This window comes from Staurois parvus, unplaced genomic scaffold (assembly GCF_062004578.1).
Source record: "Staurois parvus isolate SC_StPar_1 unplaced genomic scaffold, SC_StPar_1.0 ptg000436l, whole genome shotgun sequence".
Classification (NCBI taxonomy): domain Eukaryota; kingdom Metazoa; phylum Chordata; class Amphibia; order Anura; family Ranidae; genus Staurois; species Staurois parvus.
The window spans coordinates 7,615,136-7,640,691 of record NW_028318232.1 but is presented as its reverse complement, the minus strand read 5'-3'; the positions used below and the strand labels follow the sequence as shown (position 1 = coordinate 7,640,691).

Genomic DNA, 25,556 nt, shown 5'->3' with positions numbered 1-25,556 from the left:
CTCCTCTTTTGTATGTTCTGGTTGTGGATCACTTGGCGATAGCGCTTCGCAATAACCCCAATATTACCAGCGTCCCAGTTGGCTCGAAGTAGGTGAAATTGGCTTTTTTTCGCAGAGGATCTACTGCTCTATGTTTCTAACACTCATATCTTTGCCTTCTGTCTTATCAGAATTTCACCGGTATAGTGAATTCAGCAATTTTAAGGTCAATCATACGAAGTCTGAGATTTTGAGCTGGATCTCTTAAGTACCTGGGTATTAAAATCCCCCCTAACCTTTCTCATATATTCTCTGAAAATTATACATCTGTACTTCAACGCACATTACAGGACCTTCGGAATTATGGTTACTCATGGTTTAGTCACATCTTATTACTTATTCCAGACTCTACCTATCGCCATCCCTCGACCCTTCTATAGAACGTTGCAAACTGCTTTTACGAAGTTTATATGGGGCCCTCGGAAACCAAGATTACATAGAACGACTCTAACACTCCCTAAAAAGAAGGGCAGGGGTGCCTGATCTGCATTTATATCATGCAGCTGCAGTTCTCACTTGATTATTGAACTGGTTCCATCATGCGCCTACAAAGCAGTGGGTATTCCTGGAACAGATTATGGCACCGTGTGACCTAGCTCTTCCCTGGACAGTACCTGAATTCGGAGTCAGTCTTCATCTTTACCACTACTGACCAATCATCTTTTGCAAATGTGGGACAATCTGGCCCTGACACTTCAGGTTTCCTCATTGATTGGTCCTATGACCCCTCTGTTTGGGAGCCCTCAATTTGCCCCAGCCCAATCTTGTTCCCATTTCCTTTTGTGGAACAAAACAACCCACAGGCGATTAATACAAATACTCCATCGGGGTTGTCTCCCACCTTTCCAACCTTCTCGCACCCTGGGACAGGCCTATTTTGCCCTCTTGGCTCCTTCAAGATCTTCATCCTCTACATCTCCTTTCTGTTCTCTATCAGACCCTCTCTAGGGTCCATCCAGACCTCCCACCGTATACACATCTAGATGGGCAGCTGATCTTGATGCTCAGATATCAGATGAAGACTGGCTGAAGTCATTTGCGCATACCCATTGTTTGTCTCTGACCAGCAAAGTACAGGAAACTAATCTTAAATTGCTCACTTGGTGGTATAGATGTCCCACCCTACTCCACAGGATTTTCTCTTCCACCCCTGATCTCCGCTGGTGCTGTCACACTGCCCCTGGTTCCTTACTCCATTTCTGGTGGGAATGTCCCCCTATCCATGCGTGGTTACACTGCAGTTACAGATCGGAAAGTCCCAAATACTCCACAGGTTGTTCTGCTTTCTATTCTACCTGGCTCTTTGAAACATATTAAACGCAGACTTCTACGTCATTGTCTGATGGCTGCCAGACTGATCATCCCTTGCCATTGGAGAACGCACTGTGTTCCAACCCTTTTAGAGTGGGTCGCAAAGATGGATCATACTGAAAGTATGGAGTCACTCCTGGCGCAGGAACTGGGCACTTACGAGCATGGTTACCGGACCTAGCTCTCCTGGAATATATACAGAGTCCTCTGTACTCTCAACCTCTTGGCTGCTTGAATGGGAGTTTTGCTTTCCCTCTGGTCCCTACTGGTCTATTTCTCTACTGGGTGCCTTCCCTTCGGGGAGCCTATTCTTGTTCCTTCACCCCTTCTACCCCCCCACCCCCCCCTTTTTTTTTCCCTGGAACTAGACTGGATGGGATGATAAGGCAGTGGATATCGCTAGTACACCCCAACACCCTATCCTTTTTTCTATGGGCTGGTCTCTATTGTCGTGTATGGTAAAACCTTCCACAGGTTTAGTATTACTTTGTTGCTGCCGGAACATGGCACCGTGAGGATGTGAGTGAAAAGAGCTCTATTAAATTGGTCCCCCCTGCGGGAAGCAGACCTGGACTGTGTGTGATCTGCTGAGCACAGGAGAGAGTACTGCCCATGTTCCTGGATACACAGTTGCGGATGGTGAGTCGCTGTGTTCCATGGCAGGACATTTAAAAGTTTAAGAAAAATTTCTATTAATAAAAATCTAGCGAAGTTATATCCAGAACATGTAGGCCAGGGGGTTTTTAGGGGGTGGGGATGGTGGGTAAGGAGATGGAACTAGACTGGATAGAATGATAAGTTTGGGAAAGTCCATATCTTAACTGTCTAATTGTTTTCTCCTGAAGGAAAGCCAGTAGAAATAGGTAACCAAGGTAGACATGAGTTTGATTAAGTTTATGACCTATAATGTAAAAGGGCTGAACCCCCCGATAAAAAGACACAAAATACTTAGGGAAATCCATCAAACACTCCTTAGAGGTCGTGTTCCTTCAAGAAACACATATAACCCATGATACAAATGTTAAGTTATATTCAAAGTATTATCCAGTGTGGTATTATGGTGACTCACCAGTTAAAGGAGCCAAAGGAGTATTAATTGGGCTCTCAAAAAATGTTATCTTCTCCCTGGAAGGTAGATTGGAATATCCAGAGGGTCGGTTTCTATTTCTGAACGGTAAACTATAAGGAGTGGAATATACGTCAGCTAATATTTATTGCCTAAATAAAATAACTTTCTTAGAGGGAGGATTAAGGAAACTCTCTGAATTTAAAAAAGGAAAGTCTAGTCGTGGCTGGAGATTTTAATTTGTGTTTGGATCCTCAATTGGATGTGTCATCATGTGCACAGAGAGGGGGGTAGAACAATGAAATCATTGAAGAGGTTATTATATAAATATCAATTGGTGGATGCTTGGAGAGTGAAACAACCAAGAGAAAGATTATACTTTCTTCTCTCATGTACATGGTTCGTATTCAAGACTGGACTATATAATGATAGAGCATAAACAGTTGGAGTCATTGGTTAGTTCCATTATAGAGGTCATGTCCATCTCTGATCACGCTCCTGTCACAATGAGACTAAGGGTAGGAGGAGGTCAGGACAAAATAATGTGGAGACTAAATGAAATGCTTATCCTAGAATAACATTGCCTGACTTAATGAGATAATTAATCCAGTATGGCGAGTTATCAAATTTGAAAATAAATTTGGTAAAGTCAGAAATTATAAACATCAATCTTTCAATGTTAATCAATCAAAAAGCTCCTATACAGTCACAAAACACTACTTCCTCCCTAGGAAGTGAATAAACTATTATTTGTACTTTTTGTGATGAACTTCCCAATACGCCCAATCTATCTCGAAAATTCAATAAACCCACATATTCCAAAAGGTGATGATCCAATCTAAACAAAAATAATAATAAACCCCCCCTCCAATATATAATCCAAAATCATCAAATATAGCAATCAAAATAATAAAATAATAAAATAACATAAGAAAAATAAAAATATATATAAGTGTCCAAATCTCCAAAAATAATAATAATAATAATATTAATAATAATAATAAGTGTCCCAATCTCCAAAAAAATATATAATAGATAAATAAATGTCCAAAAATTCCAAAAAAAGTTCTTTATGTGTTCAGTGAAGCAAAACGATTCTCCAAAAATGCCTTGTTATCATGTAAAAACACGTTATCCAGCTCTCTGTACTGCACATTTCAATCTCTGGTTGAAAAAACGATTGTTTCCAACCGACAAAATGGCCGCGGCGACACTTCCGGTTAGCGTGCGTGCGTGATGACGTCACTCCCCTAACGCGTTTCGTCACTTCCGGACTTCATCTGAAGGGATACAGACGTCTCATTGGTCTCTCCTTATAATCCACTGTCTTATAATGGGGTGAGGCCGGATCCGCCATATTGAATGAGGGAAACATCGCAATAGACCCCTATACAGCCTCCCGCAAACCCACAATCCCGGAAATAAAGTTCGCAGTTATATCCTAATATCACCAACGCTACTATATATCAATTTACAACCTCTCTACATATGAGATCAGCAAATAACCAGCTCATATGTAGATAATATATATTCAGAGAATAAACCTATTAAAACTATTAACCCAATACCCACCATGTATCATAATATTACGCCCAGTGCTCCCTCTAGTGGTCGTATAATAATACTGCTACTAAACCCATTAATTATAAAACCAATACACCAATCTCATTAATTTACTATCAATATATTACCAATAGAAATCCCTAATAATATATATAAAACCACCGCTCTACTTATTTCAATGGAATATATAAAAGTTAAATTTAAAATAAAATATTAATTAAAATATATAAGTATCTATAAATAAACGTACATCTATAGATATAAAACCACTGTTATTTCAAATACATTATTAAAATTGATATACCAGAATTGTCCAAACTATCATTAAATTTTCATTAAATTACTGCTCCATATTTATCTATCTGAAATAAAACAATTCAGATCTAGCTCTATATTCAGTCCCTTTGGTTTCAATGTATTCATCCTATAAATCCAAAAAGTTTCATTTTGTGACAATTTCTTAATTCTATTACCCCCTCTCCAATGTCCTTCCACAGTATCAATTCCACAAAATTTTAACTGACTAGGATCTGAATTATGGAATTCCTTAAAATGTTTCGATACACTATGATCCTTCTTCCCTTTAATAATATTCCTCACATGTTCTTCCAGCCTTTTCGTAAATTCCGTTTCGTTCTCCCTATATACTGGAACTGACAAGGACATTCCAGCATATATGTAACGTATTTGGTGTCACATGTAATAAATTGTTTGATAAGAAATTCTTCACCTGTAGAGCAAGAAGCGAAGGAAGGAGTCTTCTTATTCTTAATTTTAGTAATTTTACACATTCTACATTTTCTGCACGGATAGAATCCTTTTAGATTAAACATATTACCCATTTTCTTTGGAGGGGATATTATTCCTTTCACCAAGGTGCTCCTCAGATTATTCGTTTTTCTATAAATAAAACTTGGTTTATTTGGTAACACCGGGCCTAGCACATTATCCTTCTGTAATATTGGCCAATGTTTAATTAAAACCTTCTCAATTTCTTTAAATTGACAATTAAAACGTGAATAGAACGCATATTCCCTTTTAGTATTATTCTCCTCTTTCATTTTTAAATTTTTCTTTAATTTTCCCGTCACCTAAATAGTTCTGACTAATTTTAAATCGTATACTCTCTAATTTTTCTGGATCATAACCTTTAGAAACAAACCTCTCTTTAATAACATTAGATTGTGCTATATAGTCCTCCAATCTTGAACAGTTCCTCATAATTCTAGTAAACTGTCCTTTTGGTATGCCTTGTATCCATTGCGGGTGATGACAACTAGTCACAGGAATATATCCGTTTCTATCCGTATCTTTAAAATAAGTTTTAAAACATAATCTGTTATTACATTTAAAAATAGTGAGATCTAAAAAATTTGCCAGTTCATTACTTATATTATATGTAAATTCCAACTCATAATTATTGGTTTCAATAAACCTCAAAAACTTTAATAGATTCTTCTCTGTGCCCTCCCAAATAACCAAAATATCGTCTATATATCTCTTCCATATTGTTAGCCCCTCCCAAATTTTACCATAAATCTCTTTCTCTTCCCATTTTGCTAAGAAAATATTCGCCAAGCTCGGAGCGAATTTGGCGCCCATTGCGACACCCTTCCTTTGCTCGTAATATTCACCATTATACCAGAAATAGTTCTTTCTCATTGTAAATTCTAATAATTGAATGATAAATTTTCTCTGTTTAAGGTGCAAGTCTGTATAATTTAACAGAGCCCATTTGATGGCTTCTACTCCATCTTTATGTTTAATGTTAGTATAAAGGGAGTTTACATCTATAGTAACTAAAAACATTCCTTGAGTACTCTCCATTCCCTCTAATAAACTAATCACATCTTGACTATCTTTTATATATGATTGCATGTTTTTGACCACTGGTTGCAAATAAAAATCTATGTATTCTCCCACCCTTGAATGTATAGAATCAATCCCATTAATAATGGGTCTCCCTGGGGGTCTGCTAAGACTTTTGTGAACTTTTGGCAATATATACATGTATGGAATCCTACATGACAAAGGAACCAAATATAGAGCCTCTTTCTCATTAATAATTTTATCTTCTTCAGCCTTTTTGACTAACTTCTGGAGCTGTTTTTTATATATAAAATAGTTGGATTTTTTAAAATTTTTTCATAAGTTTCACTATCACTTAAAATACGATCCATTTCTTTTTCATATTCCATCCTATCCATTATTACCACCCCTCCACCCTTGTCTGCCGGTCTAATAATAATATTTTTCTTTTTCTTAAGAGCATCTAAACCCTGATGGATAGATTCTTCCTCCCTAAATTTTCTTAAATTCACTTCATATAAATCATCTACTACCATTTGCTTGAATACTTCTATGTTCATATTCCTTGAATTCACCGGATTAAACGTAGACTTGTTTTTTAAGTTACTACATACATATTTTGACCTCGGCATAGGGTTCAATGTATTAGTTTGGCCTGGTAACGAAGCAAAATATTTTTTAATATTTAATCTCCTAATGTATTTATTAACATCTATGTAAGTCTCAAATTTATTCAAGTTCGATTTCGGGGCAAATTTTAGACCTTTATCTAATACCAATATTTCATTCTCTGTCAAAGGGACTGAACTTAAATTGTAAATTCCTTCACCTATCCTTCGTTCCTCTTCCTTTTGTTTATATTCCCTTTGTCCTGTGTTTGCTCCCCTACCCAGTAGTTTTGAGGGCCACTTACTTCTTCCTCTCTTGGGGCATAATTTCCCCCCCATTCCCTTCTTTGGTAGTAGGGGGGATTTCTCGGTCCTCCCCCTTCCCATTGGGGTTGGTAATATGGTCTCATGAACGGTGGTGGGCCCGGAGGACGACCTCTGTAGTTCCTCTGAAAAAAATTTCCCCTTCCTCTATTCCTATTGGGACTATAGTAGTTCACTCTTGGACTATAATAGTCATTACAGCCTTCTAAGGGCTGAAATCTATTCTGTATCGGGACATTGTATGCTTGATTAGTTGTATTTTTTATTTTAGCATTATCTTTCCCTGAAACTGCTTTTGGTTCTGTTTTCTTCCCTGGAATAGGTAAATTCTCCTTCTTCCTATTGTGACTCTGGAAATTCTGTTCCTTTCAATGTTAGAGATCTTTCAATCTTTCAATGTTAGAGAAGTTGAGCTTACAAAAAGAGTTTCCATTCATATGGAGGGAAAAGGAAATAGGCTATTTGGGAGTAAAATTAACCCCTCAATAAAAATGCCTATATCAGGCAAAATATATCCCTTTAATAAATGAAATTAGGGAGGAGATGAGGAGACTTTCAAAGGGAGGAGCCTTTTGGATAGGGCATATAAATCTGATAAAGATGGTAATAGGGCAAAAACTTCTGTATAAGTTTGTACATGATTCCAGTCCACCTTCCAGGTTCTTTTTTTGGGATAATAAAGAAAATGATACTCAGGTTTATTTGGGCAAACAAGAAACCGAGAATTTGTTATGAGGTTCTGAGCAGAGCAAAAGGGAAGGGAGGGTTGGGGTTGCCTAATGTGAGGAACTATTATTTAGCTATGATTTTATCACGAATAGTAGATTGGACATTTAATTCACACGGTAAGGGATGGGTAAATATGGAGAGGATTTTAAGTGGGACACAGTTGGAGAAGATCGTATGGATACCACATAAATTTCACACATTGGATGTAAATACTAGTTCACTGACAAGGGAAGTTCTGAGTGTATGGGATAGAATGTATAGGCAAAAAGGTTGGGAAAATAATTCAATATTGATTTCATTGGTGGGAACGGAGTATTTTCCCCCAGGGAAGGACAATATTTTTGGGAAATGGATAAAAAAAAAGAATGCACGTTTGAAGGATATACTGTATAATGGGAAACTGCACACTTTTTAAAATTTAAAGAAAAAAGATTTATCACATTTGATGAGTCACGGTACCGTCAATTAAATCATTTTGTTTCAAGGCTTCCACAACCACTGGAGGATGACGGAGGATGTGTATCCACTTGAAAAATTGTGAAATGAGAGTATGGCTCCAAAACGAGCCACTTCTAGGATATATAAGATTCTTATGGTGATTGAAGGAACTGATCCTCCAGGGTTCTTGGAAAAATGGGAAAAGGAATTTGAAACAGAATTGAGCATACAACAAAGGAATAACATTTTTAAGTTAACACATGAGGTGGTAAATATGAGCACAGTGGAAATGAATTATAAATGTCTGGCTAGATGGTATTTTACACCAAGTATAGCACATAAGCAACAAGTAGACACCACACCTTTGTACTGGAGAAAATGTGGAGAAAAGTGAACAATGGCACATTTATGATGGGACTCCCCAAAAATACAGGAGTACTGGAAGGAAATAATTCAATACACCCAGGAAATATGTGGGATGATTGTACAGAGAGATCTGTGGATGTGTTTATTTTATCATTTTGAGCCCTCAGTGAAACTTTATAAAAATATGGTACTTAATCATCTAAATCAGTGCAGCTAAATGTCTGATTCCCAAGTTTTGGCAGGTTTCAGAAGGACCAAGAATTAATGAATGGATAAAAAGAGTAGAAAATATCTACAGGGAAACTCGAAAAATTAGAATATTGTGCAAAAGTTCATTTATTTCAGTAATGCAACTTAAAAGGTGAAACTAATATATGAGATAGACTCATTACATGCAAAGCAAGATAGTTCAAGCCGTGATTTGTCATAATTGTGATGATTATGGCTTACAGCTCATGAAAACTCCAAATCCACAATCTCAGAAAATTAGAATATTACATGCAATCAATAAAGAAAGGATTGTACATAGAACAATATCGGACTTTTGAAAAGTAGAAGCATGCATATGTACTCAGTACTTGGTTTGGGCCCCCTTTTGCAGCAATTACTGCCTCAATGCGGTGTGGCATGGAAGCTATCAGCCTGTGGCCCTGTTGAGGTGTTATGGAAGACCAGGATGCTTCAATAGCAGCCTTCAGCTCTTCTGCATTGTTCGGTCTCATGTCTCCCATCTTTCTCTTGGCAATGCCCCATAGATTCTCTATGGGGTTCAGGTCAGGCGAGTTTGCTGGCCAATCAAACACAGTAATCCCACGGTCATTGAACCAGGTTTTGGTGCTTTTGGCAGTGTGGGCAGGTGCCAAGTCCTGCTGGAAAATGAAGTCAGCATCCCCATAAAGCTCGCCTGCGAAAGGAAGCCTGAAGTGCTCCAAAATCTCCTGGTAGATGACTGTGTTGACCCTGGACTTAATGAAGCACAGCGGACCAACACCAGCAGATGACATGGCTCCCCAAATCAACACAGACTGTGGAAACTTCACACTGGACTTCAAGCATCTTGCAGTGTGTGCCTCTCCATTCTTCCTCCATACTCTGGGTCCTTGGTTTCCAAATGAGATGCAAATGTTGCTCTCATCAGAAAAGAGGACTTTGGACCACTGAGCAACAGACCAGGTCTGTTTTTCTTTAGCCCAGGTAAGACGCTTCTGACGTTGTTTGTTGTTCAGGAGCGGCTTGACAAGAGGAATACGACATTTGAAGTCCATGTCCAGGATCCATCTGTGTGTGGTGGCTCTTGATGCACTGACTCCAGCCTCAGTCCACTCCTTGTGAAAGTCCCCAACACTTTTGAATGGCCTTTTCCTGACAATCCTCTCCAGGCTGCGGTCATCTGTGCTGCTTATACAACTTTTTCTTCCACACTTTTCCCTTCCACATATTAAAGTGCTTTGATACAGCACTTGGGGAACATCCAACTTCTTTTGCAATTTCCTTTTGAGGCTTTCCCTCCTTATGAAGGGTGTCAATGATGGTTTTCTGCACAACTGTCAGGTCAGCAGTCTTTCCCATGATTGTGATTCCTACTGAACCAGACTGAGAGACCATTTAAAGGCTCAGGAACCCTTTGCAGGTGTTATGGCTTAATTAGCTGATTAGAGTGGGACACTTTGAGCCGAGGATATTGCACCTTTTCACAATATTCTAATTTTCTGAGATTGTGGATTTGGGGTTTTCATGATCGGTAAGCCATAATCACCACAATTATGACAAATCATGGCTTGAACTATCTTGCTTTGCATGTGATGAGTCTATCTCATATATTAGTTTCACCTTTTAAGTTGCATTACTGAAATAAATGAACTTTTGCACGATATTCTAATTTTTCAAGTTTCACCTGTATAGGATGGAAGAACTATATCACATAGAGGAGAATAAATTAGAAAACAATTTAAGAAAATCTGGTATAGCTGGTCAAAATGTAAAATCTCTAACAAGATACACGGAACTGGTTGGAGATGAGGGGGAAGGTAGGAGAAAGCCTAGAAAGAACTTAAGAATAAGTAGATTCTGATATAGACAGATATCCATGAGGGAAGATATAGAATGGGAAGGAGGATGTGGACAGGGTTGTTGGGTTGCGATAAAAAAAAAAATATTACTTTGTTGTTCTCCTTGCCTTTGCTATCTGTACCCCCTTGTGGCCTAGATTTGCCTATATTGTATAGGCTACCTGATCTATAGCCATGGGTTCTGTACTTGCTGTCAAATCACTGCTGTCATCTAGCTCCAGGATGCTGTTGCTTACTATGGTTTATTTATTCATCCGTCCCCCCCTTTTTTTTTGGAGGGGGGGGGTGCCATCTCTTCCCCCCTCCCTTTTATTGTGTTCCCCCTTTTTTACTTTTTTCCCCTAACCTGAATTCTGTATTTTCTGTTCTGTGTTTTAATATTGTTAATGTCTATGTAGATGACCTTTACTTTTTTTCTGTTAAATTTTATAAAACCTCAATAAACTCAGATTGATCACAAAGTAAATTTGGTCTAGAGAATCAGATCGGACCTGTCATCCACCTGCTCAGTGGGGATCAGTGAACAGATCCCTCGCTGAGCAGGCAGATCCGCTTGGTGGAGTTAACCCATGTGAAAGGGCCCATTCACATATAGGTGTTTTTAATTTCCGGGTAGACTTCTTCAGTTTTTAATGCATTTTATCCAATTGATCCAACTGCCTTCAGGGAACAGCAAAATAAAAACTTTAGTGGTCTTTGGCTAGAAGAGGGAGTCAGAGGAACCCAGGGCCCGACACAGAGGTTGCCACTTGCACACACACAAAAAAAAAAAAAAATAATAATAATCTATGTATAGATTTTCTTTCCAAAGGTTGACGAAAATATAAAACGTTTTTTAAAATATTTGTTTCGGTTAAAAATTAAACATTGCATATGAATATTCATATTTCCAGTGAGCACATGGAGCTTTAAAGTGGTTGTAAATTCTATGCATAAAGGTAAAAAACCTGTGGGCAGCAGCATCCCCAACACTTACCCAAGTCATATCTTCAGTGATGTGCACGAGAGCCTCCAATTCCCTGGGTCTCTCCCTTCTCATTGACTGATATAGCAGTGGTAGCCATTGGCTCCCATTACTGTCAATCACAGCCAGTGAGTTAATGAGGAGAGAGTGGGCTGTGCCGCACTGTGTGTGTGAAAGGACATACAGAGCAGCAGGTCAGGAGCAAGCCTACTCAGGTGCACCCAGAGAAAGCCGCCTGCTATTGGGGCACTAGGCAGTGTCAGTTACTGTATTCCTGAAACTGTCACCTGCCACTGTCAGAATCAGGGGTGTATTTGCCTCAAAGCAAACAAGGAGTATGCAGCATTTTTCAGAGGGAGGGGGGTGCTCCGCCCCCTGGAAGAAGGGATGAGGATTGTTCTGTGCCAGTTCCTGTGTGGGGATCACACCAAGGAGGTTTTCAAGGGGCATGGGCGAAAGAGGGAGGTCCGCAAGCGGCGAGCAGGCATTTGGGTGAGCGGCAGATATTTTGTGTTGCCTAGGGCAGCACAAAACAAATACACTGCAGGTAAGAATGCCTGAACAGTACCTGCATCTGACTGAATGCAGGGCACTGTTCAGCCAAGAATTTTCCCTCCAATCGATTGCAAAATGTAATTTCGTTAAGCTGTGTGGTGCTGACAGGGATACCCATATAAGAAATTTCGGGTGATTCTGAGGAAAATCTAATGAAATTCAATCCCTGTAAGGTCAACATTTAGGCAGATTACCATGCTATTTTTAATTTTTTTATTGTCAAGATAAGAAAATGGGTCAGTAGTTACAGAATCCACAATGACATTACTGCATCAACAGGATTACACATAAATAGAACAATGTGGATACACAGATCGCATAATGGACAGAATAACAGAAGTAGTAATCAAACAAAACAAAGACCACAAGGATCCAAAAGCCTTCTTGATAATATCTTACTTTTTCCTTTTTACCTAACAACAACAACAACATCTGGTTCACCTGAGACATCTCATCAGAAAGAAATGGGAGATGTACATGTTCACCCTAAGGGGAGGAGTGGAGCCACACACCGGACATAAAATGTCACACCTGCAAAAGTCGGTCCACTATCAATTGAGGAGGGGCAAGCCCCAGCCAACCCTGCCACACCTGCTGGAATTTATGATAAGCATTGCGATGTTGGTACATGAGTTTTTCCCACGGGAGTAATGAATTAACAATCTATCCAATGCTTACTAGTCGGCGAAGCCAATGATAACCAGTACCTTGCTATCAACTTCTTAGCCAGATATAAAAGTCTAGATACCATACTATACACTCCTGGTTGGAGCAGTTCTTAGTCCAGTGCCCCAAGCAAAATTGTAAGGGATCCTGGGGAACAGTATATTGCGATGTAAGAGAAATAAACTGCAGAACCTCACTCCAATATCTATGTAACTTGGGGCAGCTCCAGAGCATATGAATGAAATCACCCTGTTGGACCCTACACCTCAGACAGACAATCAGGTGAATCACGCCTACCCCACTAGTAAAATTGCACAGGGGTCCTATACGCTTGATGGAAAATAAACAATTGAGACAATTTATGAGAGGGAGAAATGCGATTTTTAATTTGATAGCAGTACGTTTCTGCTGTCTTCCCCGTTTAGAAAACCTTTAAAGCTCAACTCCAAGCAAAAAAAACTTTAATTAAAATCTATTGACCACAATAGATAAGAATCCACTTTGTGTGCCAAAAGCCTTTGTAAACCAAGTTATTGACTTGTAAATAATTAGCAGTGACATTATCACTGTGCTGCACATCGCCTGTACAGAGAGCAAAGCTGTGGGAGGTACTCAGCAGGCAACCCACTACATCTTGTCAACAGGAGGGACGCAAATAAAAGACCAGACAACTTTGCACTACATGACAGAGCAGAAGAGACCAATCTTTATTATAGGAAACTCCAGCACAAAGGCAAAAAAAATCATGCAGGATTATTGCACAATATGGAAGTAGTACACAAAGCATGCCAAGATTCAAGGAAAATACACATGCCTCTTGTATTTAGACAACATTTGCTTACCCTAGATTTCACTTTTATCACCCTGTGACACCAATAAAAGCACTTCAATGGCCATTAACAGCATTGGTTTTACACACCACGCAGACAGGCAGGTGAATTTAACACAGCAGCCAGTAAAGTCAAGTCCCTAGCAATAAAGTGAAACTAAATTAGGTACAAAGAGGAGGTATTCTACAGCTGATAAAAATGGATTAGACTTTAGTGTTGACTTGTGTTAGACAGGGCTGTTACATTTAAATCTTTAATGGAGCTGCCCTATCCAAAAATTGAAACATATTCTCTGCAATTCTAAAGAAACTGCATGAGCCACCTCCTCTTGGTTTCCTATTCTATATGTGGATGAAGTGAGTGCCATGAGGCAGCCTTTATACAAAGTAGTTAAGCAAAGTAGATCCTTGTTGTTGATATTGGAAATCAAATCACTTCAAGAATTATGTTCACATTTTAGCCATTTCCCCCTTTATATATATTACCCTTGGTAACTCTTTTTTCTGCACTTATTTCATACCTCTGTTGGCTGTGTAGATTTATTAAAAACACGACCAGGTCAAAACGTGGACGGAGGTGTTCCCCTTCAAATGGCAAAGGCAGGCTCTGGGTTGTGTGACTGCAAAAAACAACATACTACATTAACAATCTGAGAAAAGGTCAACAGCATTCGTTTTGCTTTAGAGATGACAGAGCAAAATGTAACCATTTCCATACCGGGCACTTTTACCCCCTTCCCTCACAGGCCATTTTTCAGGTTTCAGCATTCTCACACTTTGAATGACAATTGCGTGGTCATACAACATTGTACCCACACTAAAATTTTATCATTTTCTTCACACAACTAGAGCTTTCTTTTGCTGGTATTTAATCACCGCTGGAGTTATTTTTTGCTAAATTAACAAAAAAAGACCGAAAATATTGAAAAAAAACACGTTTTTGTTTCTGTTATAAAAGTTTGCAAATAAATAATTGTTCTTCATAAATTTAGGCCAGGATGTATTCAACTACATGTCTTTGGGGAAAATAACCCAAATTAGGATGTATTTTTTAGTTTGTAGGAAAGTTATAGAGTTCACAAACTATGGTATAGATCTGAATATTGATCAATCCTGAAGTACTGACAGCCAATCTAATTTGTTGAGGTCCAAGAATGTCAGAACAGTACAGATATCCCCCAAATGACTCCTTTTTGCAAAGTAGACAGTCCGACGTACTTCATAAGAGGCATGACGAGTTTTTTAAAGTATTTTTTTGTCATAATTTTTCGGAAAATGAGAATAAAAATTTTCACTATTTTTTTTTTTACATACTGTCACCAGTGCAGTACAGCGTCATCATATAACTGGCATGGCAGTGATCAGGGACACTGACTGGTGACAGTATGAAAAAAAATATATATTTTAATTTTTTCTCTTTAAGATTTTTTTCATATTTCACTATGTCCAAAGTAGTACAATGTTACCATAGCAACATTGTACTACTTTGGGGAAGTGATCAGTATTTTTTTTTACAAAAATAAAATAAAATACTTGTGAGCTACTATGATGACAGAGATTTTTCCAATTAAATTCCTATATGTAATGATATATAACAATTATGTTATACTTGTGGTTTGCTGGCCCTCACACCTACTCATTAAATAGTGTTAAGTGACTGGCAATTATTACTAATAGTGCCGCGCTCCTAAATAAATTATTTGTGATTGAATATGGTTACGATTTCTAAACCAATTTTATATAGTTTAAAGTACCAAAGAATAAAAATTAAATCAAATTAATGAAATTTATGATGCTGGAATAGATCATCAATTACCTATAACATCTTATATAATTCATAAACCATGATAGTGCTCATAATAATAGGTGACATCTGATAGTGAACAAAAATCAATACATCTTATAAAGTTAATAAACCATGATGGTGCTCATAATCATAAGTGACATCTAATAGTGAACAGTCAATAAATCTGTGCACATAATAATGAGTCCTCTTCCAATGTGAATGATAAGTGAACGTCTTATTCCCACAATCCAGGTGTACTGTGATCTTAATATGCGTTCACCTTAATTTGTGCCTAATATGATAGGCAAAAATAGCTTTTTGTCCTTTCAGGACTGATGGGATACTCCTCCTGTGTGCAAAGTTGAGATCCTTCTCTGAAGATTTGGATATCCAAAAATGGGAAGATGTGTATATCTTCCAGAATATTAGAAAAGAAATACTAGTATACAACAGATATATTGATGATCTATTGATTATATGGAATGGAGAGAAAGCTGAACTCATAGAATTGTATGAATATCTAAATAAGAATGAAGAAAACATAAGTTTAAGTCATGTTATACATGAAGCATCAATTAACTTTTTGGATATCCAAATCTTCAGAGAAGGATCTCAACTTTGCACTAAAAATTATTTCAAAACTATAGATAGGAATGCGTACATCCCAACAAATAGTCGTCATCATAAACCATGGCTTAATAACATACCCAGGGGCCAATTTATAAGGCTCAAAAGGAACTGTACCAAAGTTAAAGATTATGAAGAGCAAAGTCTAATACTGTCTAAAAGATTCATCAATAAAGGATATAAAAAAGAGACAATAGAAGAAAGGAAAAAGGTAGGACTTATGGATAGAATGAACATGTTATCAGATAAAAAAAAGGAGAGAACTACACATGAGGAATTATCGGTAGTACTACATTACAATACACAATATAAAGAGGTCCAAAACATAATTAACAAACACTGGAAGGTTTTAAAACTGGATAAACACTTGAAAAATATTATTCCAGAAAAACCGTGGTTTATATATAAAAAAGCCCCCACCATTAGAGATAAGGTTGTGAAGAATATTCTAGAACCTCCCATTAGAAATCAAAATAGGAGTTTGTTCCAAGGTATAGGATTCTATGCCTGTGGTAGATGTTACAGTTGTAGGAGAGTAACACAACCCCAGACGCAGGTTCACATTTAATAACACCAACAATGGAAAAGAGTACAAAATCCGACAATTCATATCTTGTGACACCAAAGGGGTTATTTACGCCTTGAAGTGTCCATGCAATCTAATATATATAGGACGGACTAAGAGATTATTAAGGGAACGAATCAAAGAGCATGTGTATAACATCAACAGAGGTTACAAACTTCATCATTTATCACTACATTTCAGACAATATCATAACAAAGATGCCAGATCACTAGAATTTTGAGGGATAGAAAAACACACTCACCATTGGAGGGGTGATAATCTAATAAGAGAAATAAGTAAAAAGGAGTCTAAGTGGATTCATGAAATGGGTTGTTTAGCCCCAAATGGGTTAAATAAAGAGTTTGATTTGACATGTTTCATAATTTTTATATCATTTAATGTATCTTTTATACATCAGTCTATATATTAATTTTGTATTTTATATGTGTCATATATATTCATATTTTAGATTATTTATGTTATTTTTGCAATTTTATATAAAATCAGGATTCTATAAAGAGGTAGTAGATAATAGGATCCGCCACCAGGATAGTGGAGGGAATCCATATAGAATGTAATCAGTCGTAAGATGATATAATATTAGGTATCCACATACTTTAGAATCAAATTTATCTATCTATCTATCTATATATATATATATATAGTCTCAATATATACTAAATATGTATCATATTTGTTTTTATTATTATATATTAAAACTTTGAAAGAAATAATAGGATTATGAATACAGATTATAATTTTAATTTAATTATTAATTAAATATGTATAATAAAGGTTTAGGTGTGTATTGTTTAAGTAATTTTTAAATATAATGTCACAGTTTGATGTTAGGTTTGATATTTAAACCGCATAAGATGTATACTAGGTTTAAGCATGACCTCAGTGATGTGAAGCACGACTTATCCGATTACCAACGTCTGACAAACAGAGGGTTAAAACATTTATCATCAAAAGATATATCTCTGTTAAACGTCTGGGTGCAACACTATACACATTAGCCTCTAAGAAAATGGCCGCGCACATGTGGACTCAAAAAAAAAATAGGGGGCCGTCATGTATATAAACTGAGATGAGAGTTGTGATGTCCAATCATATATCCCTGATGAAGTCACATGACCCGGTGACGTAACGCGTAGGGGAGGGGCTCTGACGTCACAACGTTGTCTCGGATAAGCACGGCAAGAACAGCAGACACTGCAGGACATGCTGTCAGCCTTCCAATACACTGCAAACATGATTTATGTGAGTGGAAAATCCAGCAGCAATAAATTACATCTTTAAAAGGATAAGGCACCATGGTTTGTCTCTCTTTTATGTGATTAATCCGTGATATACTGGAGAGAGATCGATACAGGAGGAAGGTGACCCCAGGAGGAAAAAAAGGGGGATATAGTCATCTACCCATCCATTCCTGACCAGTATCAGTCACAATCATTGTGGAGACCCCAGGTGGATTAGAGATCCAATTATATTATCCATTTGCCTTTGGTAAACAGCACACAGGTGGAGTATCCCATCGGTCCTGAAAGGACAAAAAGCTATTTTTGCTTATCATATTAGGCAAAAATTAAGGTGAGCGCATATTAAGATCACACTACACCTGGATTGTGGGAATAAGAAGTTCACTTATCATTCACGTTGGAAGAGGACTCATTATTCTGTGCACAGATTTATTGACTGTTTGTTCACTATTAGATGTCACTTATGATTATGAGCACCATCATGGTTTATTAACTTTATAAGATTTATTGATTTTTGTTCACTATCAGATGTCACCTATGATTATGAGCACTATCATGGTTTATGAATTATATAAGATGTTATAGGTAATTGATGATCTATTCCAGCATCATATATCTCATTAATTTGATTTATTTAATTTTTATTCTTGGGTACTTTAAACTATATAAAATTGGTTTAGAAATCATAACAATATTCAATCACAAATAATTTATTTAGGAGCGCGGCACTATTAGTAATAATTAATTGTCAGTATTTTTTTTTTTTTTTTTTTTACACAATTTGCTTATAGCAAAGAATTACTTTGCTATAAGCAAGCATTTACCTGAAAGACATCGATTCATTCAGGGTTTTTTTTTTTTGTGCTTAGCTGTGATTTGGCCACAGCTAATCACATGACATGTGCATGCGATTGCTGTGACCATTCACAGCTAGACACTAGTATACAATGGATAGCATGAATGAAGCCATCCATTGTATACAACTGTCATGTGACCTGCTGTGATTGGTCACAGCAGGTCACATGGTACCAGCAACGGGGGCCGGTACTCAGATCTGTCATCAGCAGTGTCCGAGGTACACGGCCGGTGACAGATCGCGCCGCTGCGCAGCTCTGTAAGCACGAAAACTGCGCATGCCCGGGAGGACGCCACATGAAATCCACCCGGAAATCTACAGCATTTTGCAAGCCGCCAAACGGCTATTGGCTGGGCGGCTATTGGTTAAAGAAAACTAAACATCTATGCAAATTACCATAGGTCATAGAAAGAGCCACTCAAAGCAGTATTAAACCCAGAAAACAAAAATGTAATATGTTGCCTACCAATCTTTAAAACATGTTTTTTAGGGTTCTTTTCTTTTTAACAACTTCCCATCTGCCCTTAACAGTAATACTGCTACAGACGGACCGGGTGTGCAAAATCACATATGTATGTACAGTATATACACATATATATATATATATATATATATACACACACACACACACACACACACACACACACACCTAAGAACGTAGTGCAGCGCTAAATAATACAATCCCTTAACCAATGCAATGTGAATAAAACGTGGTGCAATGCTAAATAATACAATCACTAATCAATAATTAAGATAACATTATCCCACAAGTAACTTTAATAAATAAACTGATCCTCAATTGAGGGATCAATAGGTGTGGATACTGTGCGTGTATACCTGGAATGGGAATATATCATGCAAATAATGACAACAAATAAGTGTCCTTAAAACAATCGCTGAAAGTCACTCTCCATGCAGGTGCTCAAAACCATGTGACAATCCTTAAATGCCAGGGGTGCCCCCTCACCTTCCTGCCCAGGCCCCTCAGGACCAATGAGCCTTATGCTGTAGCTTTAGTTATCCTCCACAGGGTGGGGTCCTCCTTAGCAATGGTGTTGGGACTCTCTCCTCCTCTACAGGGTAAGTATCCAATCCTGACTGCTGCTACCAAGGCCAGTGCCACCCAGGGTGACAGAAAATGCTGAGACACATCTTTTAAAAGTGTGAGTAGTTTTTATGTGTTTTGGTACAATAAATCTATGGTATTACACTATGTGAGATTTCTTGCCTTACTGGGGATGTATATGGAGTGGAACTGGATGTTTAAGACCTGTGCGAGGGCAACAGGCTATACATATAAGTTTCGGATTTACGAGGGAAAAGATAGTCACGTGGAGCCCCCCGGATGCCCAGACTACAGTGGCAAGATAGTTTGGGCCTTGGTATCATCCTTTTTCCATATGGGGTACGACCTATACTAGTGGTGCACCGAAATTAAAATTCTGGTGCCGGAACCAAAAATTCAAAATGCACTTGGCCGAAAACCGAAATGGGCAGTTTTTAAAAATATATATACATTTTTTGGGAAAATAAATACACTGATTAAAAGAAAAAAAAAAACAAAAAAAAACAATACATACCCCAATTTTTCTCTAAAATATGAAAGAGGATGTTACGGCGAGTAAATAGATACCAAACATGTCACGCTTTAAAATTGCGCACGCTCGTGGAATGGTGTGAAACTGCGGTACTTAAAAATCTCCATGGGTAATGCTTTAAAAACGTCTACAGGTTAGCAGTGTAAAGTTACAGAGGAGGTCTAGTGCGAAAATGATTTCTCTTTCTCGGACATTCGTGGTGATACCTCCCGCATGTGGTTTGAACACCGTTTACATATGAGGGCATGGCCTACGTATGTGTTCACCACTATGTGCAAGCACGGTGGGGACTGGGGCACTGTAAACTTTATTTTTTTTTTTCTTTGCACTGTCCCTTTAAAAAAAAAAAATTTAATCACCTTCATTCCTATCAAAAGGAATGTATGCATCCCTTGTGATAGAAATACCGTATTTTTCGCTCCATAAGACGCACCTGACCATAAGACACTCCTAGGTTTTAGAGGAGAAAAACAAGAGAAAAAAAATATTCTGAACCAATGGACTGCAGACGCAGTCCAGGGGATGACCAGAGACTGCGGACACAGTCCAGGAGATGACCAGAGACTGCGGACACAGTCCAGGAGATGACCAGAGACTGCGGACACAGTCCAGGAGATGACCAGAGACTGCGGACACAGTCCAGGAGATGACCAGAGACTGCGGACACAGTCCAGGAGATGACCAGAGACTGCGGACACAGTCCAGGAGATGACCAGAGACTGCGGACACAGTCCAGGAGATGACCAGAGACTGCGGACACAGTCCAGGAGATGACCAGAGACTGCGGACACAGTCCAGGAGATGACCAGAGACTGCGGACACAGTCCAGGAGATGACCAGAGACTGCGGACACAGTCCAGGAGATGACCAGAGACTGCGGACACAGTCCAGGAGATGACCAGAGACTGCGGACACAGTCCAGGAGATGACCAGAGACTGCGGACACAGTCCAGGAGATGACCAGAGACTGCGGACACAGTACAAGGAATGACCAGAGACTGCAGACACAGTACAGGGAATGACCAGAGACTGCGGACACAGTACAGGGAATGACCAGAGACTGCGGACACAGTACAGGGAATGACCAGAGACTGCGGACACAGTACAGGGAATGACCAGAGACTGCAGACAGTAAAGGAGATTACCAGAGACTGCAGACAGTAAAGGAGATTACCAGAGACTGCGGACCTTTGGGGAAGGAGGGGGAACGGGTACCTGAATTTGACAGGTACCCGCTTCCACTTCTGCAGTCGTCCTTCCTTCCTTCTTCCCGCGGCGGCTTCTGTGACAGCCGGGTGCCCACTGCGCATGCGCAAGAAGCGCTGCGCTTTGTGAATGGCCCAGAGCCTTCTGGGACCTGTCATGTGTCCCAGAAGACACCGGACCATTCACAAAGCGCAGCGCTTCTTGCTCATGCGCAGTGGGCACCCGGCTGTCACAGAAGCCGCCGCAGGAAGACTGCAGCCCTGGAGCGAGGAACAGGTAAGGTCCTGCAGGAGAGAAGAGCTGAGTGGCTGGCCCGATATTCTGACATGGTGGAGGCAGAAATACCGGACCGGCCGCTTTACATTCACTCCGTAAGGCGCACTGACATTTTCCCCCCTTTTTTTTGGGGGAAAAAAAAGTGCGTCTTATGGAGCGAAAAATACGGTAATTAGTGACAGGTCCTCTTTATGGAGAGATATGGGGTCAATAAGACCCCACATCTCTCCTCTACAATGTTAAGCGTTAGATCAAAAAAAAGCATTGATCTAGTGCTTTAAAAAAAAAAAAATATGGCCGGAACGGGAAGTGACATTGCTCCGGTCCTCCAAGGGCATAGAGATGAGTGACGGTCATCTTTCCTTCACTCATCTCTATGCCCAGCGCCAGGATCGATGGTTTCTCAGGTAAGGCTGAGAACTACCAGGCGGTAGCTGCGGCGAGGAGCAGGGTTTTTTTCGGCACCTGTATCTGTGCTTTTTTTCAACAGCCGAAAGGGGCGTTTTCAGCCGAAGCGTTTCGGCCACCGAAATTTCAGTGCATCCCTAACTTATACATAGACAATGTCTATTCAGAATTGTACAAATGTCTAAATAGTGGAAATCTTGGAGGGGGGGGGGGGGCTGCCAGAGGGGATCCCCTGGCAAAGCTGATGTGGACAAGGGCCTGTACACGACAGCCCCAGCTCAGTGATTGTGTGGGTATTTTAGAAATCTGGAACTCCCTAAACATTAAGAAGAGTCTGGAATGGAATTGGGGGGGGTGGAAACTCCATGTCAAATATTTATGTTTCTTTTTCATTGGGTACCTCTCAAAATCCATACCAGACCTAAAAGGGCATGGTTGTTTGCTGAATGTAAAGTAGTGAGTGTACAGCTTGTATAACAGTGTAAAATTTGCTTTCCCCCCAAAATAACTCAACACAGCCATTAATGTATAAACCGCTGGCAACAAAAGTGAGTACACCCCTAAATGTCCAAATTGGGCCCAAAGTGTCAATATTTTGTGTGGCCACCATTATTTTCCAGCACTGCCTTAACCCTCTTGGACATGGAGTTCACCAGAGCTTCACTGGTTGCCGCTGGGGTCCTCTTCCACTCCTCCATGACGACATCATGGAGTTGGTGAATGTTAGAGACCTTGTGCTCCTCCACCTTCCATTTCAGGATGCCCCACAGATGCTCAATAGGGTTTAGGTCTGGAGGCATGCTTGGCCAATCCATCACCTTTACCCTCAGGTTCTTTAGCAAGGCAGTGGTCATCTTGGAGGTGTGTTTGGGGTCATTATGTTGGAATACTGCCCTGCAGCCCAGTCTCTGAAGGGAGGGGATCATGCTCTGCTTCAGTATGTCACAGTACATGTTGGCATTCATGGTTCCCTCAATGAACTGAAGATTCCCAGCGCCGGCAGCACTCATGCAGCCCCAGACCATGACACTCCCACCACAATGCTTGACTGTAGGCAAGACACACTCGTCTTTGTACACCTCACCTGGTTGCCGCCACACACGCTTGACACCATCTGAACCAAATACGTTTATCTTGGTCTCATCAGACCACAGGACATGGTTCCAGTAATCCATGGCCTTGGTCTGCTTGTCTTTGCGGGCTTTCTTGTGCATCATCTTTAGAAGAGGCTTCCTTCTGGAACGACAGCCATGCAGACCAATATTTGATGCAGTGTACGGCGTATGGTCTGACCACTGACAGGCTGACCCCCCCACCCCTTCAACCTCTGCAGCAATGCTGGCAGCACTTATACGTCTATTTCCCAAAGAGAACCTCTGGATATGACGCTGAGCACGTGCACGCAACTTCTTTGGTCGACCATGGCGAGACCTGTTCTGAGTGGAACCTATAGAGCAACAATTCTTTTTTACAGATCCTCAGAGTTCTTTGTCATGAGGTGCCATGTTGAACTTCCAGTGACCAGTATGAGAGAGTGAGAGCGATAACACCAAATGTAACATACCTCCTCCCCATTCACACCTGAGACCTTGTAACACTAACGAGTCACATGACATCGGGGAGGGAAAATGGCCAATTGGACCCAATTTGGACATTTTCACTTAGCAGTATACTCACTTTTGTTGCCAGTGGTTTATGTTTCAATAGTTTTTATTGAAAGATTTTCAATAACAAAACAAAGTAAAAATATTCGGGTCAGTAGAAAATATATTCATACAACATAGTATTAATAAGCATTTACCCCACCAATTGGCTGGGGCTAATATTGGCGTTTAAAGCATAAGCATCAGAGGTAGTCTTGGATATATACTGAACCTTGGTGAGGTGTATGAAGTGGTGAAGGGGTATTGAACAAGGGGGGATAAGGAGGAGGGTAGGGGGGGGGCTAAGTGTAATGGGGTGGAAAAAGGAATACCAGTCGAAAATGGATGAGTAATTCAATTGTATGTAGAATATCATAACTGTACCGAGCAGCTAGGATTTTGTGACCAGCTAGTCCATTGGGATTTGAATTTGTGTTGGGTGGAGTTGTTAAAGGCAGATTTTTCCATTTCGCATTGGAAATTAAGATCTGTAATTAGTGACCTGAGGGAAGGAGCAGTGGTGGTGTTCCATAATTGGGTTATATTGATTTTGGCTGCGAAAAGTGTGTGGACAATGATAGTACGGGAGTTATAGGGGAATTTTTCAATCCCAATGTGTAAAAGCGTGAGTGAAGGGTTTGGGGTTATCAATATTTTGGATATTTCAGAGAGTAATTGGAAGACACTGTACCAAAAGGATTGAATTGATTTACAGGATCATAGTATGTGTAGTGTTGAGCCTATGTCTCCACATTGTCGCCAGCAAGAGCAGGAGTGTTTTTGGTAGTAGATGGCTAGTTTCACAGGGATTAGGTACCATTGGTGGAGGATTTTTAAGTATGATTCCCAGTGCGAACTGCATCGGGAGGATTTGTAAGTGGCGTTAAATGTTTTGTTCCATGTCTGTCGTACTGGTTTCTGAAAGGGTTTTTTCCCAGTTGGATATGGAGGTAGATTTTAGAGCAAATTGTAGGTTTGTTATGTACGTGTAGAAGGTGGAGATGCCTTTACCTGGGTATTGTAGTTTGGTAAAGAAATAATAGGCGGTATTTGGAATCCTTGCGGTATGAGGTATATTTTTTGTTTGCATACAGTGGGCGATTCTTAAGTAGGTAAAATATTCAGTGTTAGGGAGGTTGAATTTGGTTTGGAGATTCTGAAATGAGTGTAGGGTGTGCTCTTTATAGAGGTCTGATAATATTGTGTATACTGTATTTCGTTTTTCCCATTGGGATAGTTCCAAAGAGGGTGTAATGGAATGTAGTATGTCAATTGGGGTAAGGATTTGTTTGGGATCTGTGTATTCAGTGGTCAGAAGATCGTACCAGCTTGAAGAGCGGCTTGGATACATGGGTGCTTTAGTTGGTAGTTTGTGTGTGACGTTGATGGAATTAAAAGTAAGTTTTTGTCAAGGTCCTACCTTTCCTCAGGAGCTTGTGCTGCTCCATGTGTAGGCATCCATCTTAGGTGTCTGCAAAGCATTGTGGGATCCTTTATGCTTTCAGCCCCTGCTGCTCCTCCCCCAGGAGGTGGCGGCTTATCACATATAAGTCTGCTGTTTGCAGCTGTCCATTGCATTCGTGTCCTGTCTGTTGCACAGCAACAAGCTCCTGTTTAGTTTCTCATTGCTCTCCTGGATACCGACTGAGCTTTGGCAAGACTCCTTCCTGGCTTCTGCCCCCGGTTCTGGCGACCATCCTTCCTGGCTTCTGCCCCCGGCTCTGGCGACCATCCTTCCTGGCTTCTGCCCTCGGCTCTGGCGACCATCCTTCCTGGCTTCTGACCCCGGCTCTGGCGACCATCCTTCCTGGCTTCTGACCCCGGCTCTGGCGACCATCCTTCCTGGCTACTGTTCTACCAAGTCATCCGCTGTTGCTGTTGGACTGGCATAGACTCATTGTAGACCAGATTTTTTCTCTGGTTGGGTTCCACCAAAAGTATATTTGGTCAAGAAGAGTAGCATTATAGTAGGATTTTAGATGTGGCAGGCCTG

The 25,556-nt window shown here is 39.8% G+C and overlaps 1 protein-coding gene across 1 annotated transcript in view; it reads right to left on the bottom strand.

Moving 5' to 3' along the window:
- Positions 1-25,556, bottom strand: part of CENPM (centromere protein M) — a 52,990-nt gene that overhangs the window by 6,481 nt on the left and 20,953 nt on the right. The window contains exon 3 of the mRNA XM_089687728.1: positions 13,858-13,956. Coding sequence (XP_089543854.1) covers positions 13,858-13,956 — 99 coding nt within the window. The remainder of the gene's footprint in view (positions 1-13,857; positions 13,957-25,556) is intronic.